Source organism: Purpureocillium lilacinum (genome assembly GCF_023168085.1).
Source record: "Purpureocillium lilacinum CBS 284.36 DNA, scaffold_4, whole genome shotgun sequence".
NCBI lineage: Eukaryota > Fungi > Ascomycota > Sordariomycetes > Hypocreales > Ophiocordycipitaceae > Purpureocillium > Purpureocillium lilacinum.
Genome location: NW_027072114.1, coordinates 1,763,868 through 1,788,135, shown reverse-complemented (window position 1 = coordinate 1,788,135; position 24,268 = coordinate 1,763,868). Strand labels below are relative to the sequence as shown.

Genomic DNA, 24,268 nt, shown 5'->3' with positions numbered 1-24,268 from the left:
GCTGACCGGATCCTTGGTGCTTCTCATCGAGAGAACTATCGCCAGGATTTAGGCAGCCAGGTTACGAGCGCAGATATCTTCGATCACCACAAAAAAAAAAGAAAGGAAATATGACGTCTTGGAAACACCCTTCTGGTGCTCAACCTCGAGAAAGACCACCGCCTGTGCGGCGGCTGTGGAGGGTGGACGGTGTTTGCGTGGCAGAGCCCAGTGGATCGTGCGCGATTACATAATGCTCCATGCCTCTCTTGCGGTCCACGCAGTGCCAGCCAGCTCTGGCTTCGCGTCACCGCAGGCAGCCTAGCATCCTAGTCAGCCAGCCGGCAGAGACAGAACATTGTCCATTCGCAGACGACCAACCCTTCATCATCGTTCCCGGCACACATAGCCTCCAGATTCCGCCCACCGCGCCCCCGACAGAGCGCTCAGCCTCCCACCCTCCGCCGCCCCCCTTCGACCTTCGACAATGGCCGACCGCGACCTCTCCCAGGTGCTGGCCCAGCTCAAGCACTCTCCGTCCATGAGCTGGGACGAGGCCATCTCACTCCTCTCAAAGGCGAAGCTCGCCCTCCTCAAGCTCAACGCCCTCACGCCGAAGCCTTCTGTCCCGGCAAACCTCCTCGCCCTCGCGCGCGAGACATACGAGCAGGGAGCGCTCTTCGCCATCCGCGCCCGCAACCCGGAAGCCTTCACGCGCTACGTCCAGCAACTCCAGCCCTTCTACGAGCTCCCCTCGGCTAGATTACCCCCGAACCTGCCCGAGCGCAACAAGGTCACTGGCCTCAGCCTGCTGCTGCTCCTGACCCAGGGCCGGTACGCAGAGTTTCACTCGGAGCTCGAGAGTCTCGCCAACAGGGACGGCGGCGGCAGCACCGGCGATGTCGAGGGTGATCGCTATCTTGGCTACCCCATTAGACTGGAGAGATGGTTGATGGAAGGGAGTTACGATCGTGTCTGGAAGGCCATGAAGAGCAGCGAGGTGCCGTGCGACGAGTACAGCGTCTTCTCCGAGGTAACCCCAAGCCCCCACCCCGCAAAGCACTATTAACAGTTGCTGACCTCGCTCCAAGATCCTGAAGAACCAGATTCGCTCCGAGATCGCCAGCAGCAGCGAGCGCGCATACCCCAGCCTTCCCATCAGCTCCACCAAGTCCCTTTTGTTCCTCGACTCCGAGGGAGATGTCATCCAGTTTGCCAAACATCGAGGTTGGATCGTACGGGACGGCAACATCTTCTTCCCCGACAGCAATACCGAGACGAGCGAGGACGGTGCGCAGAGCAAGGATTTGAGCCAGATGGTGATAGAGAATACATTGGGGTACGCGCGGGAGCTGGAGACTATCGTGTAACAGAAACCCGACTTCACATAGCTTGCTAGACTTATGCCCCGGCGTTATTCACGGGACTCCCTCATGCACTGCAAAGCCGTGGAGTATGTGACCTACGGAACGGCGGGCCGTCCGACCATGCGGTCCGGCCAAGCTAGGGAGCTGTTACAGCCGCCTCTTTCCCTCCGCTCGTCAGCGGCGGTCTTGCCGTGCTCACACGAACAAAGAAGGGACGTCGCGGACAAATGTGATCGCTCATGAAGCACCAAGTAGCAATGGTTGACAAGTGTCCAATTCGCACATTAAAACGCCGTGGCGAGAGTACCAGGCGGACAAAAAGCCATGGCTTGCGACTAGCAATAGCATCCGTCGTCGTGTGTGGGTGCGCACCGGATTTGATTTTCTCTTGATTTCGCCGAGGTCAAAATCGAGCTATGTGTGTAAGAAGTCGATCACCAAAGTGGCCATCTGTTGCTGTCCCATGAGGGTTTCTTCCGTGCACGCTAAACTCACTGGGTGCCCGACCTGAGGTGATCCGAACAACGTCAATTCATTTTAACCTTCGACACGGCTAGGCTAGAGGCACGCCGCGGCCAGGTGACTCGCATGCCACCACGCCTAGTCCGCCATCTTGTCTGTTCCTGTTACCAGGAACCAGTCATGCCTTTCGCACCCGCCCTTCTACCATGCCGACCTTTTCCCAGCCTCTGCGTTGGCATCTAATCCTCCCATGACATCATTATTCATCTACGCAAATAACTTCAGGCCACTGCCATGCTTGCCGACTTCGCAGACTTCACACACCCTGCACACGGTGCCCTTGAACTTGGAGTGGTACTTGGACCCATCAAACGCACACTCCTCGAACGACGTGCCGCTGTAGATCGGAGTGTGACTGGCGGCGCATATCTCGAATTCGGCAAACTGGTCAAACTCGATGTCGATGGCGTCGTTGGGGTTTCTCTCGCACTGAGCTTTCGTCTTCTTGGCCTACGAAAGGGAGCATTGGTGAGTAAATCGAATCGTGCACGTCGAAGGAGGAGCAGGACTTACATTCTCAACAATCTTGCTTGAACCGCCGTTCGCAATAATGCGGTTGGCGAAGCTCAGCGCCGAGTTGTAGTTCTTGTTTCTCACGGCCAGTTGCATGGCCGATAACAGGGCCAATTGCCTATGCGGCACTTCGATCTTGGGGATCGTGAAGTACGCCGAGAGCTCCAGGCTCCGCTTGTGCTTCGCAGGGTCCTGAGCGACAGCGTCTGGGGCGCCGAGCCTTCTCCGGGCAAGCTCGATGTCCATGGCGACAGCATATTCGCTTGCGGACGTAATGAGCTTCTTCGCCTCTGCAACTTCACCTTCGCTGGACACGGCGTTGACCAGAATGGCATGAAGGATGCCCTTGAACAGCTTGACACCATCTTCAAGCTTGTTCGACTTCATCGAGTCGTAACCCTTTTGCAAGTCGTTTGAGGCGAGATGCTCCAGATCCCGCGGCACAACAGGGAGGACCTGTCGCGGATCTGTCTCGTCGACGTTGCGACGAACGTAGTTGATCAAAGACGGTAGGCCCGATGAGGCCGGCAGGAACGTCTTAGATGCCTGGTATACCTCGAGGAAGCGAGGCTTCAGAGGTGCGAAGTTGACCGCGCCAACTTGGCGATTCAACAGCTGCATCGCGGTTTCGAACGAGCCACCGGCAATGTGGTCGACGGCCAAAGGTGAGTTTCTGGCCCAAAGATCGGCCTCGCTGCTCCCGGCACCGCCCGCATCGGCGCTGTCGACGTTGACGAAGTCGCTGTCGGCCTCAGGCACGTCGTCGTCGCCCATGTCCCACCCAGCAACATCCTCCTCGTCATCTTCAGCCAATGCACCGTTGCGCTTCGCCATGGTATCGACCTCCGCGCCGTCCTCGAAGCCCGCACCGTCGCCGCGCGATGGCTCGTCTTCGAGCGAAAGTCCTTCCACCTGGCCGAGAAGCGCCTTCTCAAAGAAAGACTGGGAGCTGGCCTTTGTTGGCCAATTGCTCTTGAACGTGGGGACCACCGGCTTAGGGGGTGCCAACGACTCGCCCAAAGTAGGTGTCGTAAGTTGGTCTTCAGTTATGCCAGTGGCCTCCAGTATAGCTTGGCACTCCTCCTCCAAACCGTGGGACTTGGCCGTCATATATGCCAGAGGGTCTATGGTGTTGTTAGCAAAAGTCATCACGCATGGAGCAATTGGTGCTCACAAAGGTCGATCTCCTTGAACATTTGAATACGATCCTCAACCTCGCCCAGGTAGAGAGCATTGTGGAATCGCGAAGAAAAGTCACCTCGGTGCTCGGCAATCTTAGCCATCCTGGCAAGCTTCGAGTGGTCGCCGGTCGCGAGGTACAGGAACGACAGTTTGTCGAATTGCTTGAGCTTCTGGTAGCACATCTCGACAATTTGGTGGTTGCCGTGAGCAAGTGCCTCGGTGCCCAATCGAGACCAGAACTTGGGCTTGTCCAGCTCCTTTGCCATCTCGACTGCAACGTCGAGATTGCCACACTCAATGGCCAGATCGAAACGAGTTGTTGGATCCTGAACAAATTGCAAGGCAATCTCAGGGTAACCCTTCTTCTGCAAGTAGGAGATAATTGACTGGCCGACGAGACTCGAAGTCTGGATGATGTGAAGCATCTCCTCATAGTTTCGCTTGACCAGCGCAAGCTTGAAGCGATACTCGGTGGGGTCGATTTGCAGAACCCGGGGCTTTGCCGCTCGGTCGAGACAGTAGACGTTGCGGCCCTTGACGCGCACCAAGTAAACAGTTTGGTCCAGAGTACGGACAATGCCGTTGTCGCCGTTGAGCAACGTGTACTTGACGTGGTTTAGCGTGGAATACAAGAGGACGCCGGCGTCATCCCATGTGGCACTCTTGATACGGATGGTCTCGTGCAAAGTGCTGACTTGCTCGAGGGTCTTTGTCACGATTGTCACATTGTGCTTGCTCAGGAGCGCGGCGTAGAGACCGTCGTTTGACCACACAACGTATTTGACACCATTCACAGCAAGCTCAGCGATGCTCTTCTTTTGCTGGATGTCGTAGAGATAGACAGCCGTCGGAGCTAGAATGAGCAGATTGCCGGTGCCGCCGAAGTGGATGTCCGTAGTCCCCGCCGGGGGCTTGAAAGACCGCGTGGTGTTGTTCGACAAGTCCTTGATGTCGATGGTCTGGTTCGATGTGTCGAGGACAGCGAAACGGTTCCTGGCAACGAAGATGGCCGAGTTTCCGGAGCCGCGCTTCGACTCGGTCGGCTCGATCGCCCCGGATCCATCCTTGGGAAGGTTGACCAGCTCGTAAGAGCCACCATCGGCAGGTGTCGTGACCAAGACCGATCTCTCGGCTGGGTTGTATGACAGGGTGCGAGGGGTGACCCAAGGACTCCCCAGCTTCTTCAGCGACAGAAGGGTCGGGCTCTCCACGTTCTTTTGGAAGTCGTATGATTTGACATGCTTCTCCTTGGTTATGTAGAAGAGCATGTTCTGGTGCGTGGCCGAGGCGGGACGTTCGCGCTCCAGCTTGAAGACCATGACGCCGTTGTCGTGTCCTGCGGCGAAGAGGTTGATTTCAGGGTGGGCTGCAATGACCCAGAACCGGTCGTTTTCTCTCTTGAAAGACTGAACTGCCGTTCTCTTGTTTAAGTCCCACACTCTGATGGTCTTGTCTTCACCCGCGGACAAGATCAGGTCCTGGTGCGGGTGGAAAAGGCAGCCCGAAGCATTGTGGAAGTGGCCCCTGCAAGTGTCGACTTCCCACGCCTTGGTCTCGCTCATACGCCAGAGCTTGACCAAGCGATCATCGCCAGCCGAGACGATCAGCGGCATGGTCGGGTGGAAGGCCACCCAATTCACACCGCGATCATGGCCCTCGAGCACAAACTTGACAACGGCGTCCGTATTTCCAAACATGTCGGCCTGGTTCTGGTTGGCACGAGCCATTTGATCCTCGAAGCTCATCGAGGTGGGCGCCGAGTGTTTCTTTCGCAGACCAGAGATATCCCAGACGCGAACCGACTGATCGAGTGACGCAGAAACGACAAGGTCCTCCTTCGGGTGGAATTGGGCGCACATCGCGTAGTGGTTGTGGCCGGTCATGGTGCAAACTGCGCGCAAGGTCAGCATATGTTGTCTCCATGGCGTGCGCGTGGGGGGATAGCATACTCAAGGAGCGGTTTTGCCAGTTCCATATCCGAATGGTTTGGTCGTCGGAGGACGAAAGAATCCATGGCAGCTCATGGTGGAAGAACACGGTTCGGACGTAGTCGAGATGGCCATTCAGAGTGAACAAGCATCGCCGAGTTTGGTAAGACCAGACCTTGATCTTATAGTCGTCGCCACCGGACACAAATAGTGGTTGCGTCTTGTGGAAATCGACGCCTCGAACGGGCCCGTCGTGTTCCTCGAATCGGTCGATCAATGTACCCATTCGATAATCCCAAAGCTGGATGGTTGACGAATGGAGCGATACCAAGATCCATGGCCTGGCAGTGGCTTGTTAGCGTGTCGCATCGATGGGCGGAGCTCTGCTGCGCGCGTTACCTCTTGGGGTGGAAGGCAATGCCCTTCGCCCGTGAGGACTTGGACTCGAACTGCAGTTCGCTGTCAGCTCGGCTGCCTGCGGGATGCCACGAAGCTGGCGATCCTGTGCAGGCACACAAACCTTGGTCAACATGCCGGGTGAGGACTGCATTTTGGCGGGGAGATGAAGCCGCAGCTTCGTGCGTCAGGGAGGAGGGGGTCGCAGACCAGAGCTGGTCCAAGATGGGGCGGCAGGGCGAAGCTGGCAACTGGCGTGGATGTTGTGGTGTTCGCGAGCTGGCCAGCCGTCAGCATCAAAAGGGGGGACGTGGAGAGGCGACGCCGAGTCGTGGGCAGGTGGTGTTATGCTGGCCGGGCTCGACTCCTGGATGCTATGGAGCAATTGAGCCATCGTGTCCAGTCCACGTTGAAATGTGGGCTCTGGCTCCCTGGCTCCAGCCGCCGCAACATTGTTCTGCCGACGCCACAGCTGCCACGGTGCCTGCCCCTCACCGCCCTGGCCGGCGCAATGTCTGGCTTGCCCCTCCAATACTTTCTGCCGTGTCGGTGCCCCTGGACGTCATGCTGCGCTAGTCCAAATTGGTGCAGCTCTTTGCTGCGACGGTGTTCTCAACCGCCTGGGTATTGTCTTGAGGGCATCGAGGGTCCCAGCTTTGCCTTCCTTAACCTCCTTTCCAGCCAACAGAAATGATCTGAGAGAAGCAGAGACGCCGACACCGCCCAATTGTGGCGCGCAATAGAGCCGAAAATAATTGGTGCAACCCTGCCCGAGGACCTCGCAGCGCGCGCGGCGTGGGTGTAGCCTACGAGAACACCGATATCGCGGCGGGCGATCATGCGGCCTCCAGCGCTGTCAGCGGTTGTCGCCGCAGCCTTGACGGCTTTGCCGCTGGCTGCAGCGTCTAAATCTGTCAACGTGGGCATGAACGCTGCCTTTCAAGCCGGCCCTTACCTGCTCGAGCTTCTGTACGTCGAGCGGATAACGTCAACTACCTACCGCTGTGCGAAGAAATGCTAAGAAGGACTTAAGCGAGACCGCAGCAGGGGAAAACTCGAGCGCCTACTTTCCTCTTCTTGACCGAATCGCAAGCGGCCACTTTGCGTCGGCGTCCTCCGATAACGAGTTATACCAGAAGTTCCTCGACGTGCTCCGTAATGACGGCCACGTGTCCAGCCCCGATGCTCTGTCTACGTTCAACCTCGCCCTTTCACTGCGTACGGCGGCGCCGAGGATAGAGGCGCACTACCAGTATTACACCACAGCCGTGGAGCCTGCTGTGGCCGACTCGAAGTGCTCGGACTGGATACTGCTTGACGGGAAGCAGTACTGCACCCCTGCCATGGACGACGTCGTGAAGCACGACCTGTCCAAATCCGCAATCAAAGATTTACCATTTGACCGGGCTTTGGGAGCTGGGAGAGAAGCAGTTCTCTATACGGATCCAGCGTCGCCGACATTTGGGGAATTTCACGCCGCGCTCTCCAAGGCGGCCCGGGCGATGACACTCAGCTATCGTGTGCGTTACCGTCGCAGTAGCGTGGTGGATTTCCGGCCACTGCCTGTGAGTGGCTATGGTGTAGAGCTTGCACTCAAGAAAACAGACTATATCGTGATCGATGACCGAGAGTCGGATCACGGGTCGCAAAAGCCACTTGGGTCGGACGCTGTCCTAAACGAAGTCGAAGACGTAGCCGACCTCCAGCCATTATCCGCGTCAGAGCTTGGACCTTTGGGGTTGAAGACTTCTTCATTCATTCAGCGAAGCACCGATCCGTTCGCCACACTCGTTAAGCTGACCCAAGACTTCCCGAGATTTGCTGCATCCCTCGCAACGCACAATGTGTCTCAAGAGTTTGTTGCCGAAGCCGAGAGGAATCGAGCCAATCTCATTCGTGGTGGCATCAATTTCTTGTGGATGAACGGTCTTCAGTTGATTGAGCGTCAAATCGAGCCGTTCAACCTCGTCGAGATGCTTCGCCGGGAGAGAAAGCTGATCCGTGGCGTTCGCAGCCTTGGCCTTGATGGCAAACAAGCTGTCTCCCTCCTTGGTCATGAGTCTGTCTCTTCTGCAAAGGGGGACGACGAGCCTCTTCGGTACGACTGGACGGACCGTGAAGAGCAGGGCCGTGTGATTATCTGGCTGAATGACCTCGAGAACGATGCCCGGTACGCGGACTACCCGAAAGAATTGGCGTCGGTAAGTACGTGAGCCTCCAGTATTGCGCCAGCTGCTGATTTCTACGCAGCTACTTCGGAGAACCTATCCTGGTCAGATGCCGCCAATTGGTCTGAACATCTTCAACCTTATTATTCCCGCAGATATTTCCAGGCCGGACGACATCCAGTTTCTCTCACAAGTGATTTCCATCATGAGCCGAGGCATCCCTATACGTTTTGGTATCGTACCATCGACATCGACACCGGAGGCTTCTGCTCACGCCAAGGTGCTTTATCACCTGATCAAAAACTACGGAGCCGAGTCTATTGTAGGCTATTTGCAGGTCTTGGGAGAACGTGGCACCCTTACTGCCGATGAGAAAATTCTCTCAGCAGCATTGGCCTCTCAAGAGCTACTGCCAGGAGGGCAGACCCTGTCACTCCAAGAGGTCCTGGCCACGGACTCATATGCTGCGCAAGCAGACTTAGCCGCCTCCTGGACCAAGCGCCTCAGAGCCGACACTCCGACGGCACCGCTCTTCATCAATGGTATCTTAACTCCACGCGACAAGAAGTGGATGCAGACAATGAGCATGAAGATAGGCGAGGACCTTCAGAATGTCCAACAGGGCATCTTCCATGGCTTGGTGGGCGAGGACACCTGGATCCCCGGTATTTTTCTCAAAGGAGCTGCCACAAGACGAAATCCGTACATTTCGTTGGAGGATGACAAGTCACTCCGCATGCTGGACGTGAGCAAGATCTACGAAGAACATGGCAGGCTACTGGGACAGCTCCCCGTCTTCGGAGCCTATGCGGATTCGTCAAAGGAGAATTGGGCTGTCGTGACGGTGCTCGCAGATGTAACGAGCGATGACGGCCAAGATCTCATGCTGGCTGCTCTGGAATTCAAGCGCAACAATCCCGGAATTCACCTTGAGCTCTTGCACAACCCGGCTGATATATCGACGGCTTCACGCGTGAACTCCCTCTTGAAGGCAGACACAGAGACTGTTGCTACCATTGAGACCAAGGAGGCACTGAGTAAGATGATCGACAGTACTGCCGATGCCTCTGGCGATGAGGATTTCTCTGCAGCGTTGTCCAGCTTCCTCTCCATGGCTAGACTCGGAACGGGCACACAATCGATCCTGCTTAATGGCCGCGTTGTCGGGCCAATAGCGCCCGGGGATCCGTTTACGTCGGATGACTTTCACCATTTGCTCGATTTCGAGCAGCAGCGACGGATCCTGCCGGTCTACAAAGCCGTCGACGACTTAGGGCTCACTGATCGACTCTCTAGTCCCATAGCAGCAGCCAAGCTTACGTCAATAACTGCCCTGTCAACCATTTCTGATCTTCCGGAAGGCATTTTTGAGTCGGCGCCAACCATTCGCTCGACTTTGTACGATTCATGGAACACCACACACACTGCAATCGAGGTTGGCGACGCGAAGTCCGCGGATATCCACATCGTGGGCCTCTTGGATCCTGTCAGTGAGAAGGCCCAGAGATGGGTACCCATCCTGAAAGTCTTGTCGGACCTGGAAGGCGTCTATGTCAAGCTCATCTTGAACCCACGAGACAACATTGGAGAGTTGCCCGTGAAGCGGTTCTTTAGGTTTGTCATGGAACCCAAGCCATCCTTCGACGCGAGTGGAAACGTAGCAGGATTGAGAGCCACGTTCAAGAGTCTGCCATCAGAGGCGCTGTTGACCGTGGGCATGGACGTCCCACCAGCCTGGCTTGTGGCACCAAAAGAGTCCGCGCATGACTTGGACAACATCAAGCTGAGCTCCGCGCAAACTGACATCGACGCAACGTACGAGCTGCAGCACATCCTCATCGAAGGCCACTCCCGGGACGACGACGGGAGCCCTCCACGAGGTGCTCAGCTAGTGCTGTCGACTGAGAGAGAGCCGCTTGTGACGGACACTATTGTCATGTCGAACCTTGGCTTTTTCCAGTTCAAGGCAAACCCTGGCTTCTATAAGATCCAGCTCAAGGCGGGCAGGACGTCTGACATATATACTATTGAAAGTATCGGTGCTCAGGGTTGGGAACCTGCGCCTGGTGATGAAGGTACTGAGCTTGCCCTCATGAACTTTCAAGGGTCGACTTTGTATCCGCGCCTGAAACGGAAACCCGGAATGGAGGAAGAAGATGTTCTCGAATCCTCCGATCGGTCGGCTTCCGACAGCCTGGTCTCCAAGGGAATGAAGTTCGCCGAGGGGCTGCTTGGTGGCTCCAAGGGCAAGGAAGTTTCAGCGCAGGTACACGCGGACATCAACATTTTCTCTGTGGCCAGTGGACACCTATACGAGCGAATGCTCAACATTATGATGGTGTCGGTGATGCGCAACACCAAGCACAGCGTCAAATTCTGGTTCATCGAGCAATTCCTGTCGCCTTCGTTCAAGGAGTTCATCCCGCACCTCGCCAAGGAATATGGTTTCAAGTACGAGATGGTCACATACAAGTGGCCACACTGGTTGAGGCAACAGAAGGAGAAGCAGCGCGAGATCTGGGGCTACAAGATTCTGTTCCTCGATGTGCTTTTCCCCTTGTCACTGGACAAGGTCATTTTCGTCGACGCGGATCAGATTGTCAGGACAGACATGATGGACCTAGTCAATAGGGACCTCGAGGGCGCGCCTTACGGATTCACGCCGATGTGCGACTCACGCACAGAAATGGAAGGATTCCGCTTCTGGAAACAGGGCTACTGGGCAAACTACCTCCGCGGCAAGCCGTACCACATCTCGGCCCTGTACGTCGTTGATCTCCGTCGCTTCCGCGAGCTCGCGGCGGGCGATCGCCTGCGCCAGCAGTACCATGCGCTCTCCGCGGACCCGGCGAGCTTGTCCAACTTGGACCAGGACCTCCCCAACCACATGCAGTTCCAGATTCCCATCCACAGCCTACCGCAGGAGTGGTTGTGGTGCGAGACGTGGTGCAGCGACGACAGCCTCGCTAGCGCGCGCACAATCGACCTGTGCAACAACCCGCAGACCAAAGAGCCCAAGCTAGACCGCGCCCGGCGGCAGGTTCCTGAGTGGACCGTGTACGATGAAGAGATTGCAGCGTTGGGTAAGAGGCGAAAGCAAGCCCAGGCGAGCCAGCCGGATCCCAAGGACGGTACAAAGGCCGTCAATACGAAGAGCCGGACGCTGGTAGAAGAGGCCACAAGCAGTCACGTCAAAGATGAGCTGTGAAGTAGCGATAGACATGCCGCATCGAACTAGCGTCATGACGGGACGGGCGGCACAAACGCGATGCTTAGACCGCTGTATTCATGTTGAAACGTTTTACAATTTTTATATCTGTCTTCTTTGGATTCATTTCCGTATATCATAGCCAGAATCCGTACAGCCATTGTTTTATGCCCTCTGCGTTTGCAAGTCTCAACGCCATCATCTCTGACCGCCGCCACATGCTAATGAGACAAGTCATACATTTAGCCTGCAGCCGCTTCGTCGTCGAAAGTTGGCCATCTCGCGTCCGTTATTGATGTTCTGCGTGGCGACCTGGTCCGACTCCACGTCCTGGTCGAATATCCGCAAGGAGATATGCGCGCCTCTGTCGGAACAAGCCCGAACTCATATAGATTTCCGAACACCCTGTCGAAGCAGACGTGGCAGCGCAAAAGTGATGGGTCCTCCACAAGAGTTTGAGGAAAGCGCAGTATGAGACACAGGAAGACTCCAACGAAATGGAAGCTGGACTGGAGTGTCATAAGCATAGAGAGCAAAGCAGGCAGGAGTAACAAGCCATCAACGCCTCGTGTATGTGGTATAATGTGGTCTAACAGTGACCGGGTGTGTCCGGTAATAAATGCACACCCAGCTCACTGGGCAATCGCAAAAAACACAATCTGCTCCTGTTTCATCATGGGCCGTGATTGAAATCGTGAGGTTTAAAGCCAAGGGGCAAAACAATCCGGTGCCGCTGCCTGCTTGGTTCACTTGACCTAGCAAGTCACTTCTGGCAGACGCGGATGTTAAGGATATCCATTATGTTGAACAGAAGAATCAACGCTGGCCAAGGAAGGGGAACAAGGGTTGCGCTGAGCCGATATCATGACTGGCTCGTCTCCCGCTCTTCCTGAATGGACGTCATAGACGAGCCCGGTGCTCCTCCTGAGAGTGAGGGTTGACTAGGTGGAGGCATCGCCGTTGAAGAGTTCTGACCAGTTGCCGATGGTGCACCACTCGCGGCTGTAGCTGGGCCTTTGTTCGTCAGTTGCGTCGGGTCAATGTTGGCGTTGCGATCCGTTTTCGAGCCGCCGGTGCTGTTACCGGGTCCAGCATGCGGGTTCGGCGTCTCGGATGATAGCTCTTTGTGTAGCGGGGAAGAGTGAATTGGCGACGCCGACTTTTTGCTCTGCGAATCACCATTTCCGTTGTTGCCTCCCCTTGAGGAGTTTCGTGGAGACACACGACCGGTCTAATAGTCTCCGTGTTAATGAATGGGTTCACATGAGGTGTTCAGCATCAGTGGCTTGCTATTCCCTTACCTGCTTCGCCCAACGAAGGCCGCAGCTGTTGCAAAGATCCCTTTGCCCGCTGGGCCCTCTTCGCCACTCGGGCGTGTTGCGCGTGTGGCAGTTGGCACAGTCTCGGACGATATTGCCCACGCCCTTTCTTCGCTTCCGCTTCTTCTTATTAGAAAGAAGGCCGCCGAGCTCCTCGGCAAGGATTCGGTTCACCTTCTCCATCTGTCTCAACTCGAATTGCCAGCTTGAACACTTTGTCGTCCGAAGCTCATCGAAGATGTTATCGTCCGAGGCGAGCGCGGCGTCTTGCGTGCCCGGCGCCAAGTGTCCACCACCCGGTTGCGACACGTGCCCGTCACCAAGATCAAGCTGGGAGTGGCTGTTGCTCCGAGGCGTCGCTGATACTGACCTGGTGCTTCCAGCGCCGCTAGCTGGAGCAAGGCTGCGAGACGAGGCCTTGAGAAGCTTCGTCTGTGCCAGTAAAAACGATGGCTTCTGGCCTTCGCTTGCGTCTCCGGGGTATAGGACCGTTTGCGCCTGTAGCCCCTGCCCACGACGGTTTTGGACTTCGTGTTTGCAAGTGACGATCTTGCCTCTCCTTGCCTTTTCGATAGCACGACCGAAATCCGGACGTGACTCCTTACGCATCAAGTCCTGGATGCTCGTGCCCACCAGCGACTCTGGCTGCAAGTCAAGGAGCGATCGAACGTTCGATGAGACGTAGAGAAACATGCCCGAGGTCGACAGCTTTGTCCAAAGCTCGCTGTCGCCGATGCCGCCATTCGCTTCGAGGTTCTGTCTGCTGAGAGCAAACACTGGCCTTTTGCGACCGACGAGTATGATACACTTGCGGCCCTTGCCTTGCTCGACAAAGAGAGAGCCGTGGCTCTCGAACCATGTGTAGCCGCTGCGCTTTCTTCGAATTCGGAAGACTATGTTGACTTGTGTGCCCGTCGTCGCATCCTTGAGCTCGCGCGTCACGGGAACGATATCCGACGGATGGCAGACGGAGGACAGCGAATTGCCCACGAGATCTCCGGCATCGTATTCCAGGACACGCTTGCAGGAAGGTGATAAGTAGAGGAAGAGGCCTTTGAGAGAAAGGACATGAACAACGTCGTCGGTGTTCTCCAGCAACATCTTGTCCCATGACTGCTTGTGCCAGTCCGAGACAAGCCCCTTGGGATTGAACTGCTGCAACAGTGTCGAGACGTCGTCAACCCCTAGCGTCTGGCCGCTTTCGGGCTCCCACTGACTTGACGCCGGTGGTGTCCAGATGTATTGGCCAATGTCGCTGTGTTTGTAGTCGACCTTCACCCCACCCAGCTCTTGGCCAGAGATGGCATCCGGACACTCGACGAGGTCGATTTGGAACCCGATGAAGTACCTGATATCGTCGGTGTCCCAAGGAATTGGTATCATGGTCAGCAGGTTGAGAAACGGCTTTCCTCCCTTGCGATAGTTGATGAGGCTCTGCTGCACCTCACGACCTTCGTGAATCATCTTCTTGAGGTTGTAGACAGCACCATCATCGACAAACTCGCGCTTTGACCCGGCCTCGACCTTGCCATCTGGCGCCTGAAGGAATCGGCAGTTTTGTCCGACGATTTCGTGGCGGCTGTAGCCGGTAAGATTTTGAAAGTTGTCGGACACGTATACGATTGGGCAGTCGTTCATGGTAATGTCGCAAACGACGAAGGCGCACGACATGTCGACTGCACCTAGGTGGATCTTGGGGTCCTTGCGAGTCGCAACCAGCCAGAGAGCCTTCAGCATGTCGAAGCCGCTCTTGGAGTAAATCGTCTTCTCCTTGGACTCGCGTGGCGTCGACACAGTAGCGGGTGTGTTTGCGTCCGAGGCGGCGCTTTGCTGCGTGACACTGGTGGTAGAGTTTCCACGCTGAGGGGATATCCCAGAACCGGATGAGACATGACGCAACATTGGCGGAGGCATGCTTTGGGCAAGCCCACCTGCGCTTGGGTTGAGGTTCATGGTATTGGCGGCGGGCGCATTGGACATTGAACTCATTGAGCCGAACTGCTGTTGCTGCATGCCCATCATGTCATCGTCGCCATCACCAATTCCCCCTGCAGGGCCCGAAGCGCCACCAGTCGTCGCAGGCAGATTGTCCAAGTCCGAGTTGACGTTCATTGAAAACTCGGTCCCAAGCTGAGCCATCTGATCGGGGCTGAAGGTTCCGGCCATGGAACCAGGCGCGTTGCCTGGTGCTGACAGCAAGCCCATGGAAGGATCGTTGGCCATTTGGCCCATGTCCATGTTGGCAAATGATGCTGGTATCATTTGGCCCATCAAGTCAGGAGAGATTGTGGAATAGTCATTGGGATCGGTCATGAAGCTTCCGATCTGGTCTGGCATGCCGAGGCTGGTGTTGATGTTGGAAAGGCCCGAGGGAGGCCCCATGGACTGGTTGAACTGGAAGCCACTGAGGTCCGTCTCGTCGGCCCCAAACCCGACCAAGTCTGAAGCTCCCATGGCCGACATGCGCCTTTGATTTTGTTCTTGCTGCCCATGGTTGCCGTACGCGTGCGGCATGCTCCGGCGGCGCTGGGCGCCTTCCTGGCTGTTCCGCATCATCTCGTCGAGCGAGTCACCAGAAAGCATAGACGGCTCTTGCATCACCTGGGACATGCCTGGCTGCTGGAGAGAGTGTTGCATGGACATGCTCATACTTCCTCCCCGAAGATGATGCTGGTGTTGCTGGTGCTGGTGCTGGTGCTGGTGCTGGTGCTGGTGCTGGTGCTGTTGCTGATGTTGATGTTGATGCTGGTGCTGGTGCTGGTGCTGTTGATCTTGCTGCTGAGAGAGCTGGCGCTGCAGCTCCTGCGGAGGCAGCTGGGAGTGGGAATAGTAGCCATCCATGGCGGCAGCATTTGACTGAAGAGGAGAAGGCCTCGGCGTGTGTGAGGATTCAGAAGGCAGCGCTTAGGAGGGACGAGAAACACCGGCAGTGGTGCTGGGCAGCGACAGTCGTGCTTATTGGGCCGGGCTGGCTTTCAGGACGAGGCGCGGGAACCCTGCCTCCTGAGCATGTATCGCGCAGCACTTTCAGCCCCCTGCAAGCCTCAATACCACGGTGCAAGCGACAATGCCGAACTGGAAGACTGCAGCGGAGCCCAAAACTGGGGTCGGTTGCCGGGTCGGGGTATCAAGTTGGCAGCGAGGGCGCGGTGGGCGTCCGAGGGTGCAGGAGATTTCGTTCGGTCGGCCGCGGGTCGTCGAGGGAGGACAGAGCTCGGAGCCGTTGTGAGCACCGGTGAGGGGTTGGCGGCCGGTATAACGTAGGGTTAGGCGTAATGGCAACGAGCGTCGATGGCTTTTCGATGGCGCTTGGTAGCACGAGCAGCCACCTGCTGTATAATGTCGTGGGAGCCCCTCGAGGCAGAGACAGCGAGGCGGGGCGTCCTCAGGTCGAGGGCCGGTGCCGACGGCGGTGGTGATGGAGGCTCGTGTCTGGTGTCTGTCGGGCCCGTCGGCGCTGTCGTTTGTCGGGGCGCGCTTGCAACGGTCACGGCGATGCGTTGGGCCGGTGCAGGGCGAGGCTTGTGAGGGAAAATGGCAGACGGTGCGTGGTGATGTGACTTGCGGTGCAGGGCGATTACTGATGGGCAAATGGGTTCCTGGGATTTGCTGGGTTCCCTGTTTCGTGCTCCAAGGCGCCGACCTGCGGTACCTCTGTACCTGGACCGCTCGTACCTCGACCTCAGTCCGCCCCGTGCACCATAGTGGACGCGTCTCGGCCGGGTTCGGGCGGCGGCGTGGGGGGGCGGTGGTGGCGGATGGTGGCCGGGGGGGGGGGGGGGGGGGGGGGCTGGGCGGGTACGGGTAGGTCGGTACCTGTGCTCTCCGTACCGGCCAAACGACGCTGGCGCGGGTGCGAGGCAACGCGCGGGCGGGCAGAGGAAGGAGGGAGGGGCCCCGGATGGGCAATTTTCTCCGTCTGTCGAGTTTGCGCATGGAAATACCGGGCCCCAAGGGACCGCAATGTTGGAGACGACGGATTGGACCGGGCGCAAGACATGTGGTCTGCCAGTTTGCACCCCGTGCCGACCTATGCAGCAGCACAGCACACTGCTTTCCCTCTACCGCAGGTACCTATGAAGCCCTACGAAAGGTACTAACCTAGTAGGTAGTACCTGACCTACGTCCCAAGCCCTGGCTTGGTCGCCCGTAGGTAGGCACCTGGCCGTACGACGTGCGTTCATCCGCAGGCACTCCGTCCTGCTATCTAGGGTGACGGGGGTAAAGGTCAGGTACCACGAGAACAAGAGGTGGGAATCGCCCTGTGACCTGCGTCGTGCGAGCCAGGTTATCACGGAGCACCAACCTTGCCTGCCTGGCAAGATACCGTACTCGCCCTCCCCGTCGAGAGCAAACTCCAATCATGCCGGGCGGGGGGACGCCACTTGTCACTGCACTCCTTCTGCAAAGGACGGAGCGCACATGATGCATGCATGATACTTCGACTGGCATTCGGATGTCACTCCGCGGAATGCCGGTGCCAAGAGCCCTGCAGGAACTCACTCCTTGCTGTCATTGTCTGGATATTGCTTCCCATGGCTGTCCAGGCTGCCGGCTACGCTCGCCGTCCTGCACAATTGCACATGCCTGGGTGTGCCTCCTGCAGTGTCAAGTACTGTATAAACTTGGTGGTCACACTCTCTTTGTCTGCAACGCCTCGCGGGCGGACCTGTCTTTCTGCGCCGTATTATGTACAGAACGCCGAACCAGGCAGGGACTGAGACAAGACCTCTTCTCCTTCCAGCTCGTGTTCCTTGAACCGGACCATCCGCGCCCCTGGCTTGTCTCGAGCCGTTTGGGGACGCAGCATTCGAGTAGTGAGCATGCGTCTGCGACTCGGGCCGCGCTCCATCGACCTGCAGGCGGGAAAAGCGACGGGAGGCGTACATAATAGGACCCGTCATGGACTCGCGGGACCCCCCGCCGCCCATCCGTGAACCCCGGGCACTATGTTGTCTCAGCCCTCACGGCCGCGGCTGACCTGCCACGCACATGGTCGGCTTGCCCTACGACCCCTTCTCGTCGCTAATATTCGACGGCGACCAATCCTGCAACCCCCACGAGGTACAGACCCCCGTATGCTCGACCGCCGGGTAACCTGACAGCTCGGACGTGCGACCGCCAAAAACTGAGCGTCGGCTGTTCCCAGCGCGCTCTGTCATGTCGCCAAGGCGGAGGGGGGAGAAAAGAACAGCGAAGGGTCCGAGGGGGGAAAAAGCAAAGAAAGGCGGACCGCTGGGCAGGGGGAAACGGTGCAAAACGACCGGGTTGCTCTGTGGGTAGGCAACTTCGTTGTACTTTGTATGGCCGGACTATTGGTAACTGGAACGTCATCTCGGTGCAGTCGTGTTCTCCCGCTTCTCCTCGCTTCCAGCACAGTATGATGGAACGCCTCGGAAATCCTGCATATATTGCCTTGCGCATGTAAAGATCCCCTTTGCAACAGCGGCCTTGGCCCTTAACGGCCCCTTTGCGCCTAGGAACGACACCAGCCGGCCGACCGTTCAACTCGTCCCCTCTCCTCATTTCACATATGGAGCCCCGAGAGGCGCCATATCAAGGCCTGAGAGGTATGCACTGCGCAGCCTCTACGCACACCACTGGCGGCCAAACTATCTCGTGCAGCCTTTCGAAGTAGGCATGCCTTTCAGAATTCCTCATTCGTCTTGCTCCACTCGGTCAAGTCCCATCGGCACGATCCTATGCGTGTCACTCGACCATACGAGGCACATGTCATTTGCCACCGAGCTCCAGTTTCCTCCTGCCGTGACGAAACTTGCTTACTTCGTGAGAAGCAATTGGCATGCAGAAGCCACCTAACATCAAGTCAAAATACGGGCCCCTCTATCATGAGTGATCCCCTCCCGGTGGATCAAGGTTACACAACCACCTTTTCCTCCGCCGTTCTCAACCGTTACCAAGCCGAGACATATATCCTCACTATTCATGCTCCTATCGAAACGAACCCCATCATACCGCCTGCAAGAGGTGTAAGAAAGTAGGGAGACCACAAAAATTTGGCGGAAGCCCTAGCCGTTCCCAGGACCGAAGTTGGACCCGAGAAGGGTCTCACCCCTTGTAGCCCTCACAAAACTAACCCAGCTCGCCGGTGATCTTCGCAGGTGGGAGAAGAGGCAACGCTCCCTGCACCCAACGACTAAGCTATTCTGAGTAAATTGCCATCCTCGCCACCGACCATTGGAAGTGAATAGGCTATTGGAGCATATAGGGGACTATTGCTGGGGGGAGGGAGCAGTGAATCAACGGGTGGACGAGCCACGTAGGGGATGTGGTGACGAGCCGGCCGCGGCTGCTCGGTCCCTCATCCGAACGCGCCACGGCAACGGGCAACTACACACGACCCGTCGTCTCAGCATCATCAGCGCCTCCTCGTACTAGGACGGGTTGTGGTTCTTCACCATACACCTGTAAGCTCGCCTCACCGACTCGGGCCTCGGCGTGTTGTGTCGCCCTTGGGAAATAAAAGGTTGGGCTGCCATACGTGGGCTACATAGATTTTGCCTGTGCTCGCTCTCGTCTATAGCCGGAGGATTAGGCTTCGTGTCGCTATACTCATGCCTCGACTATCGTGAACCACTTTCTACTTCCGCCCTACCCATCCTGCCTCTTCGGGGATCGATCCTCATTCAGCGCTTTCGCCCACGAGCCGAGCCAGCGGCGCAAACCGCCTCTACTCACGTACCATCCCCGTCCACGCGTCCGGGCAGCCTTCTACTCCGCGCTGGGGCGCCGACCGGTCCATCAGATTGAAATCGTGCGCCTCCGTCTCGGATTGGTATCATGCGCATCAACCCTGAAGCGGCTTTCTGCTTCCCAAATCGTGGTCACCGAGTATCATAACTTGTACTTCTAAACAAGAACGAATACCAATATCTAGCTGAAGTAACCCATAATCGTTCGCTGTGCATCCTGAGAAAACTGCTGCAGAAGAGGCATCGGATCCACGTTGGCAGTCGTAAGAAGTGTCTTCGTGGCAGACGCCACACGACTCGCCGTCTGGCCTTGCAGTGTCTCTGCCTCCAGAGCCTGTGCAATGAAGACAAAGATTTTGCTGGCTTGATTCATCACTGCGGGATGACGTCTGAGGAAGAATAGCAGGTTAGCCGTGAGCCCTTGTCACTTTGCGCTTGCCCCTCGCCTTTGCGCTACTCACTGATCAATAAGCTCAGCCAAATATGCATACGCATATGGGGCCGCTTCCTCGTCGTTAGTGACAGGGAGTGTGTCGATCCACTGGGTGATCAACGTTTGTGCATCCCCAACGCTCCCCGAGTTGTAATGCAGAATCTTGGCAATCGCCGCACAAGCGTTCTCGGTGGCGTAGATGTTGTCCTCGTTCCGGGCGTCGGGTACTTGAGTCGCCTGGAAAAGGAAAGGAATCGAGTTGCCGAGGAATTGGGTCCACGCTGCACCGCCGCGATGAGCGGCGACGCCAATGCCATATGCTGCCGCCTGCCTGATCGCCGGAGACGCGTCCCGGCATCCGTCAATTAGTGGCTGCGAGATGTAGTTGGCGTATCGGCTGCTCTCAGGCCCGCAATACTCCAACACATCATCCATGATGCACAGGCCCCACTGCCTCTGGGTGGGATCAGGCGAGGCGAGGAATCCTTCGTAAGTCGACATGAGCTGCTCCCAGGCGGGCAAGAAGGCGGCGCCATGGTGCTTGAAGACGGAGTGGAACGCCTTGTTCATGTCCGACAAGAGGGTCTGGTCGTCTTCGATCGCCATCAAAGTCTCCTCCGCCTCGTCCTCAACATCATCCGCTGTGGCGCCCTCCCTTTCCTCGGCACGTTGAGCGACCCTGTCCTTATAATCCTCCAGCGCAGAGTGGACCGAGTCGATAAATCGGCTCATGTGTACAGGAGTCAAACAATCCTTGCCAACAACCTGGACTGACTCGTAGAAGCATTGGTACATCTCAGCGAGCGTCTCGATGGAGGGCTCGGCAGTAAGGACTTCGAGCAGCTTGTCCACGGTTGCATTCCAGAGCCCGGCCAGCTCGTTGGACGGGCAGCCGTATGCTTTCTTGTATGAGCTCAGGAGCTGCGGTACCAGCTTTGACGAGATGTAGCGGACTGGGTCGTGGAAGAAGAAAGCTAGGCCGGGAAGGGCAATCTTCTCCATGATGTTGGCAACGAATGGAGCGAAAGCTCCCTCCAGAACCTGCGCGTATACGACGAGAAGCTCGATGGCCATGTGTTTGTCGTCCATGGTACTCGTGCGGATACCAATCATCTTACCCTTGAGCGGAACAAATTCCCAACCGTCCTCTCCGTTCATCTGCTCCGCCTGCTCGTCGTCATCCAGCAGCTGTATGTCGGCTTTGGCCATGGCGAGCTCTAGAAGCGGGGGCATGACGCTGTCCAGGAACGGTACGAAGTCCGAGCCAAGCACTCGGCACATCCTGCCCCAGCAGTGCATGAGATACTGGGCCTGAGGGTCGTCGGCATCCGTGATGCTGGTCTGGATGTTGGCGAGGAGGTTGACCAGAGTCATGGCGTCGGGGCCGAGCCTTTCGCGCCCGACAGCCAGAGCAATGAGCGTGGCACACTCCATGGCTTTGGCGCGGAGAAGCCTGTACTCCTTCTCATTTTGGTTTTGGAGGACGTTGACGAGCAGAGGCATCAAAGTGTCGTAGTACTTCGCGAAGGCTGCCTCGGCGGCATCAGCAATGGTTGCGATGGTTGACAGGGCCTGCTCTTGGACATAGCGCTTGTCGCTCTGAAGAAGCTGGAACAGATGAGACAGCAGTTCGTCGAGATATGGCTCGAGGATGGACTTCTCAGCCTCCTCACAGAAATTGACCAGGGCAGCAGCGGCGTGAGATTTGACACGCGCTTCAGGAGAATCGAGCACCGGGACAATGGCCTTCAGAACCCGGTCGTAGAAGTCGGTCTGCATCTTGGGAGCGAAATCCGTGCTCATCTGGCCCAGCGCATTGCAGCCAGCCCAGCGCACACGGGGATGGGCGTCTTGCAGTGCTGGAATGACCAGGTCAAGAACCTGGCTGAGCTCTCCGATCATGAGATCACGACAGCCTTCCGAGATGGCAGAGATGGCCATCAAAGCCGCATGGCGGTCCCTCCAGGCCATCGATGTCATCATTCGGGGCAGCCAGTTGAACGTCGGAGCTAGGATAGTCTGGCCACCGAGCTTGTTGGCGAGGCGATCCATCGTTTGCTCACCAGCGACGTGGTTCTGATCACTCTCGTCTTGATCAAGCTACAAAGCTTGTCAGTAAACGACACTGTGGCCGAGAAAGATTTATGTCCCACTCACATCGTCAGAGGCCAGCCACTCTGCGGCATCATCGTCATCTTCACCTAGATCGGTCATCAAGCTCAGACACTGGGTGATCATGTCGGTCGTATAGGAAGCGTCTTTTCTGCACATGGACGGTGCATAATCCGCAAATGTTGCCATGAGTTCAAGGGCATTCTGCCTGCAGACATTGTCGAGCTCCTTGTCCTGGATGACAGACACGTTGAACTGAACGAGGTTTTGGAACAGATGCTTGAACATCTTGGGCGCCGTCTCGGCCAAATCGATGAGCGCGAGGAGAGCCTTGCTCAAGTCCTCCGAGTCTTGAGACTCCTTGATGGGAGGAAGAATATTGAGGACGTCCGGAATAAGGGCGTAGTATTTGGCCTGCGATTTCTTGGTGATGGTTCGGAAGAAGGCAGCAAAGGCCTCCATAGCGGCGAGACGCACCTGCAACAAACAAGAAGAACCTATTGTTAGCTCACCATTCCCCCGTGGCAAATGGGCAAGGGCTCGTAACATACCATGACGGCGTCATCCTTGAAACCCTTCTGGAAAGCCTGGAGGACGGCCTCTTCATGCTGCTTCTCGATGATGCTGGGAGTTGTGGTGAAGACGCGAAAAGCGTTTTCTCGCTTCTCAGCCTCGGGTGCCTGACTGAGCTGGAACAGGGCACCCAGAAGTTCCGGCCAGGCATCATCTGCCGATAAAAAGAACGTTAGCGCTCAGGTGCACAGACGTGTTCGCCAGAACATTGCGTATTGACTAACTGTTGTCTGTATACTGGCGCGCTACCTCGGCCACGGCATCGCTGATTTTGTTGCGGACCATGCGATCGGCCTCGGTGGCAAGGGTCTCGAGAAGCTTTTGGCGGATGACCATGGCCTGGTCCTTGGACAGAGAGTAGAACATGTCCACATTCTCACCGGACTCAATTTTCCGAGTTTTGGAGGCGATGCGTCGGAAGATGACGGCGGCAAATGAGCGTGTCTAGTGAATCCGAGGTCAGTTACTACACGGAACCCATGGCGAGGGCACATCTTGAGCCAGGGCGGCTGGGCTCTCGCAACAGGGCCTTGGCAAGGGCCTTGTTGGAAGCACTTACCGCGTTGTCCCCAGCACCCTGAATCTGCTCCGCCAGGCCCATCAGCAACACCTCGGGCCTCGTCCCGGTCCAGCTGTTCTGCAGATGCTCTTCTGCCTGGGAGCGGATGCCATTGTCGGCGGACTGAAGGGCCTGGAGCAGCTGGGTGAGCTCGGCGTGGACTTCGGCGGAAAGGAGGGACATGATCGCGACGGCTCGAGGGCGGCGGCGCCGTGCAACCTATGTCTGGTGGGTGCAACAGCTATATCGCGGTCGGGAGTTTCGGCTGGATCGCGCAGAGAGGCGGACTGCAGAAAATTGCGGCGCTCGACGACCTAGAGCGGCGGTTGGAAAAGAGGAGGAAAGGCTCCCAGACGGAGATGGACTTTTGGTGGGCGGGAGAAAGTGGGGGAGGGGAAGTCTGCGTCCCGGTCAGTCAAATGCGCGCCGCCGCGTGGTGCCTGTCGAAGCCAACCAGCCAACAGCAGCCCGGGGGGTTGTCAATAACTGTGGCGTCAGGTAGGCAAGGCAGGGAAAGGCAGGGAAAGGCGAGGTGGGAATTTCGTACGGTAGATATAGGTGCGTGTCGCTTGGCCTTGTGGCCTGGTGGGTTACGTCTGCAGCGGTTGAGGCCAGCTGCTGGCTCGCGTTACTGTGACGGGCAGACGGCAAAGGGAGACGACGGCCTTGGTGGCAGAACAAAACAACGAACGACGGGCAGTCAGTGGTTGCGATGGGCAGGAAGCGTGGTGGGAATTCGACAATTTTTTATTAGCCCGGGGACACCAACACCAGCCACAAAGGCCCAGCGCGTTCAGCGGCTGGTTGTACCAGGCCCAGGTAGGTGCGTGCAGCTGCTGTACTGTACTAGTGCCACCGCGAGATTGGAACAGGCGCAGTGTGCTAGCCGATACTTTGGTCGAGGTCGCGGGGCACGTCCGAAGTGCTGTAGTGTACCTGCCTACAGTACTTCAGGTAGCTGGAGAGCTTCACCCTCCGGGCTGGTCACCTGCGCCGTCCGAGCGCGCGACCTTCGAGTATATCCCGAATGCTGGCTTTGTCTCGAACAAGCCATTCCGTTCCTTTGTCTGTCTGCCCCGGCCGGGCGCGCCGCCGCGGTCACCAAGCCACGCTGTGCATGGCGATTCCATCTTCTTGTCAACGTACAAGGCCTTGCCTGGCGGCGCCATGTCCCAGCGCGCGCCCGCCTTTGATGTGCGACAGACCACGTCGGACAAAGGACGCCAAAGTACAGACTTGGCACATGCGCAATTCCCGCGGGACACTGACGGGAGGTGATGATAAAGCCGACCTGAG

The 24,268-nt window shown here is 57.2% G+C and overlaps 5 protein-coding genes across 5 annotated transcripts; 2 read left to right on the top strand and 3 right to left on the bottom strand.

The window, feature by feature from the left end:
- Positions 1 to 466: 466 nt before the first annotated feature.
- Positions 467 to 1,349, top strand: PLICBS_005727 (regulatory particle non-ATPase; the record flags this gene model as incomplete). The annotated part of the gene is made up of 2 exons (XM_018319421.1): positions 467 to 1,012; positions 1,071 to 1,349. The coding sequence occupies 2 exons, from the start codon at positions 467 to 469 to the stop codon at positions 1,347 to 1,349; spliced, it is 825 nt and encodes a 274-aa protein (XP_018181895.1).
- A 726-nt stretch (positions 1,350 to 2,075) lies between these two features.
- Positions 2,076 to 5,777, bottom strand: PLICBS_005726 (uncharacterized protein; the record flags this gene model as incomplete). Its single annotated transcript, XM_018319420.2, has 4 exons — positions 2,076 to 2,318; positions 2,382 to 3,505; positions 3,556 to 5,454; positions 5,513 to 5,777. The coding sequence occupies 4 exons, from the start codon at positions 5,775 to 5,777 to the stop codon at positions 2,076 to 2,078; spliced, it is 3,531 nt and encodes a 1,176-aa protein (XP_018181894.2).
- Positions 5,778 to 6,725: 948 nt separating this feature from the next.
- On the top strand, positions 6,726 to 11,263 carry PLICBS_005725 (uncharacterized protein; the record flags this gene model as incomplete). Its single annotated transcript, XM_018319419.2, has 3 exons — positions 6,726 to 6,856; positions 6,921 to 8,088; positions 8,138 to 11,263. 3 exons carry the CDS (start codon positions 6,726 to 6,728, stop codon positions 11,261 to 11,263), a joined length of 4,425 nt encoding a protein of 1,474 aa, XP_018181893.2.
- Positions 11,264 to 12,552: 1,289 nt separating this feature from the next.
- On the bottom strand, positions 12,553 to 15,423 carry PLICBS_005724 (blue light receptor; the record flags this gene model as incomplete). The annotated part of the gene is made up of 1 exon (XM_018319418.2): positions 12,553 to 15,423. The coding sequence occupies one exon, from the start codon at positions 15,421 to 15,423 to the stop codon at positions 12,553 to 12,555; it is 2,871 nt and encodes a 956-aa protein (XP_018181892.2).
- Positions 15,424 to 19,476: 4,053 nt separating this feature from the next.
- On the bottom strand, positions 19,477 to 23,155 carry PLICBS_005723 (uncharacterized protein; the record flags this gene model as incomplete). The annotated part of the gene is made up of 6 exons (XM_018319416.2): positions 19,477 to 19,684; positions 19,757 to 21,828; positions 21,886 to 22,317; positions 22,392 to 22,567; positions 22,638 to 22,857; positions 22,973 to 23,155. 6 exons carry the CDS (start codon positions 23,153 to 23,155, stop codon positions 19,477 to 19,479), a joined length of 3,291 nt encoding a protein of 1,096 aa, XP_018181890.1.
- Between the last annotated feature and the right edge of the window lie 1,113 nt (positions 23,156 to 24,268).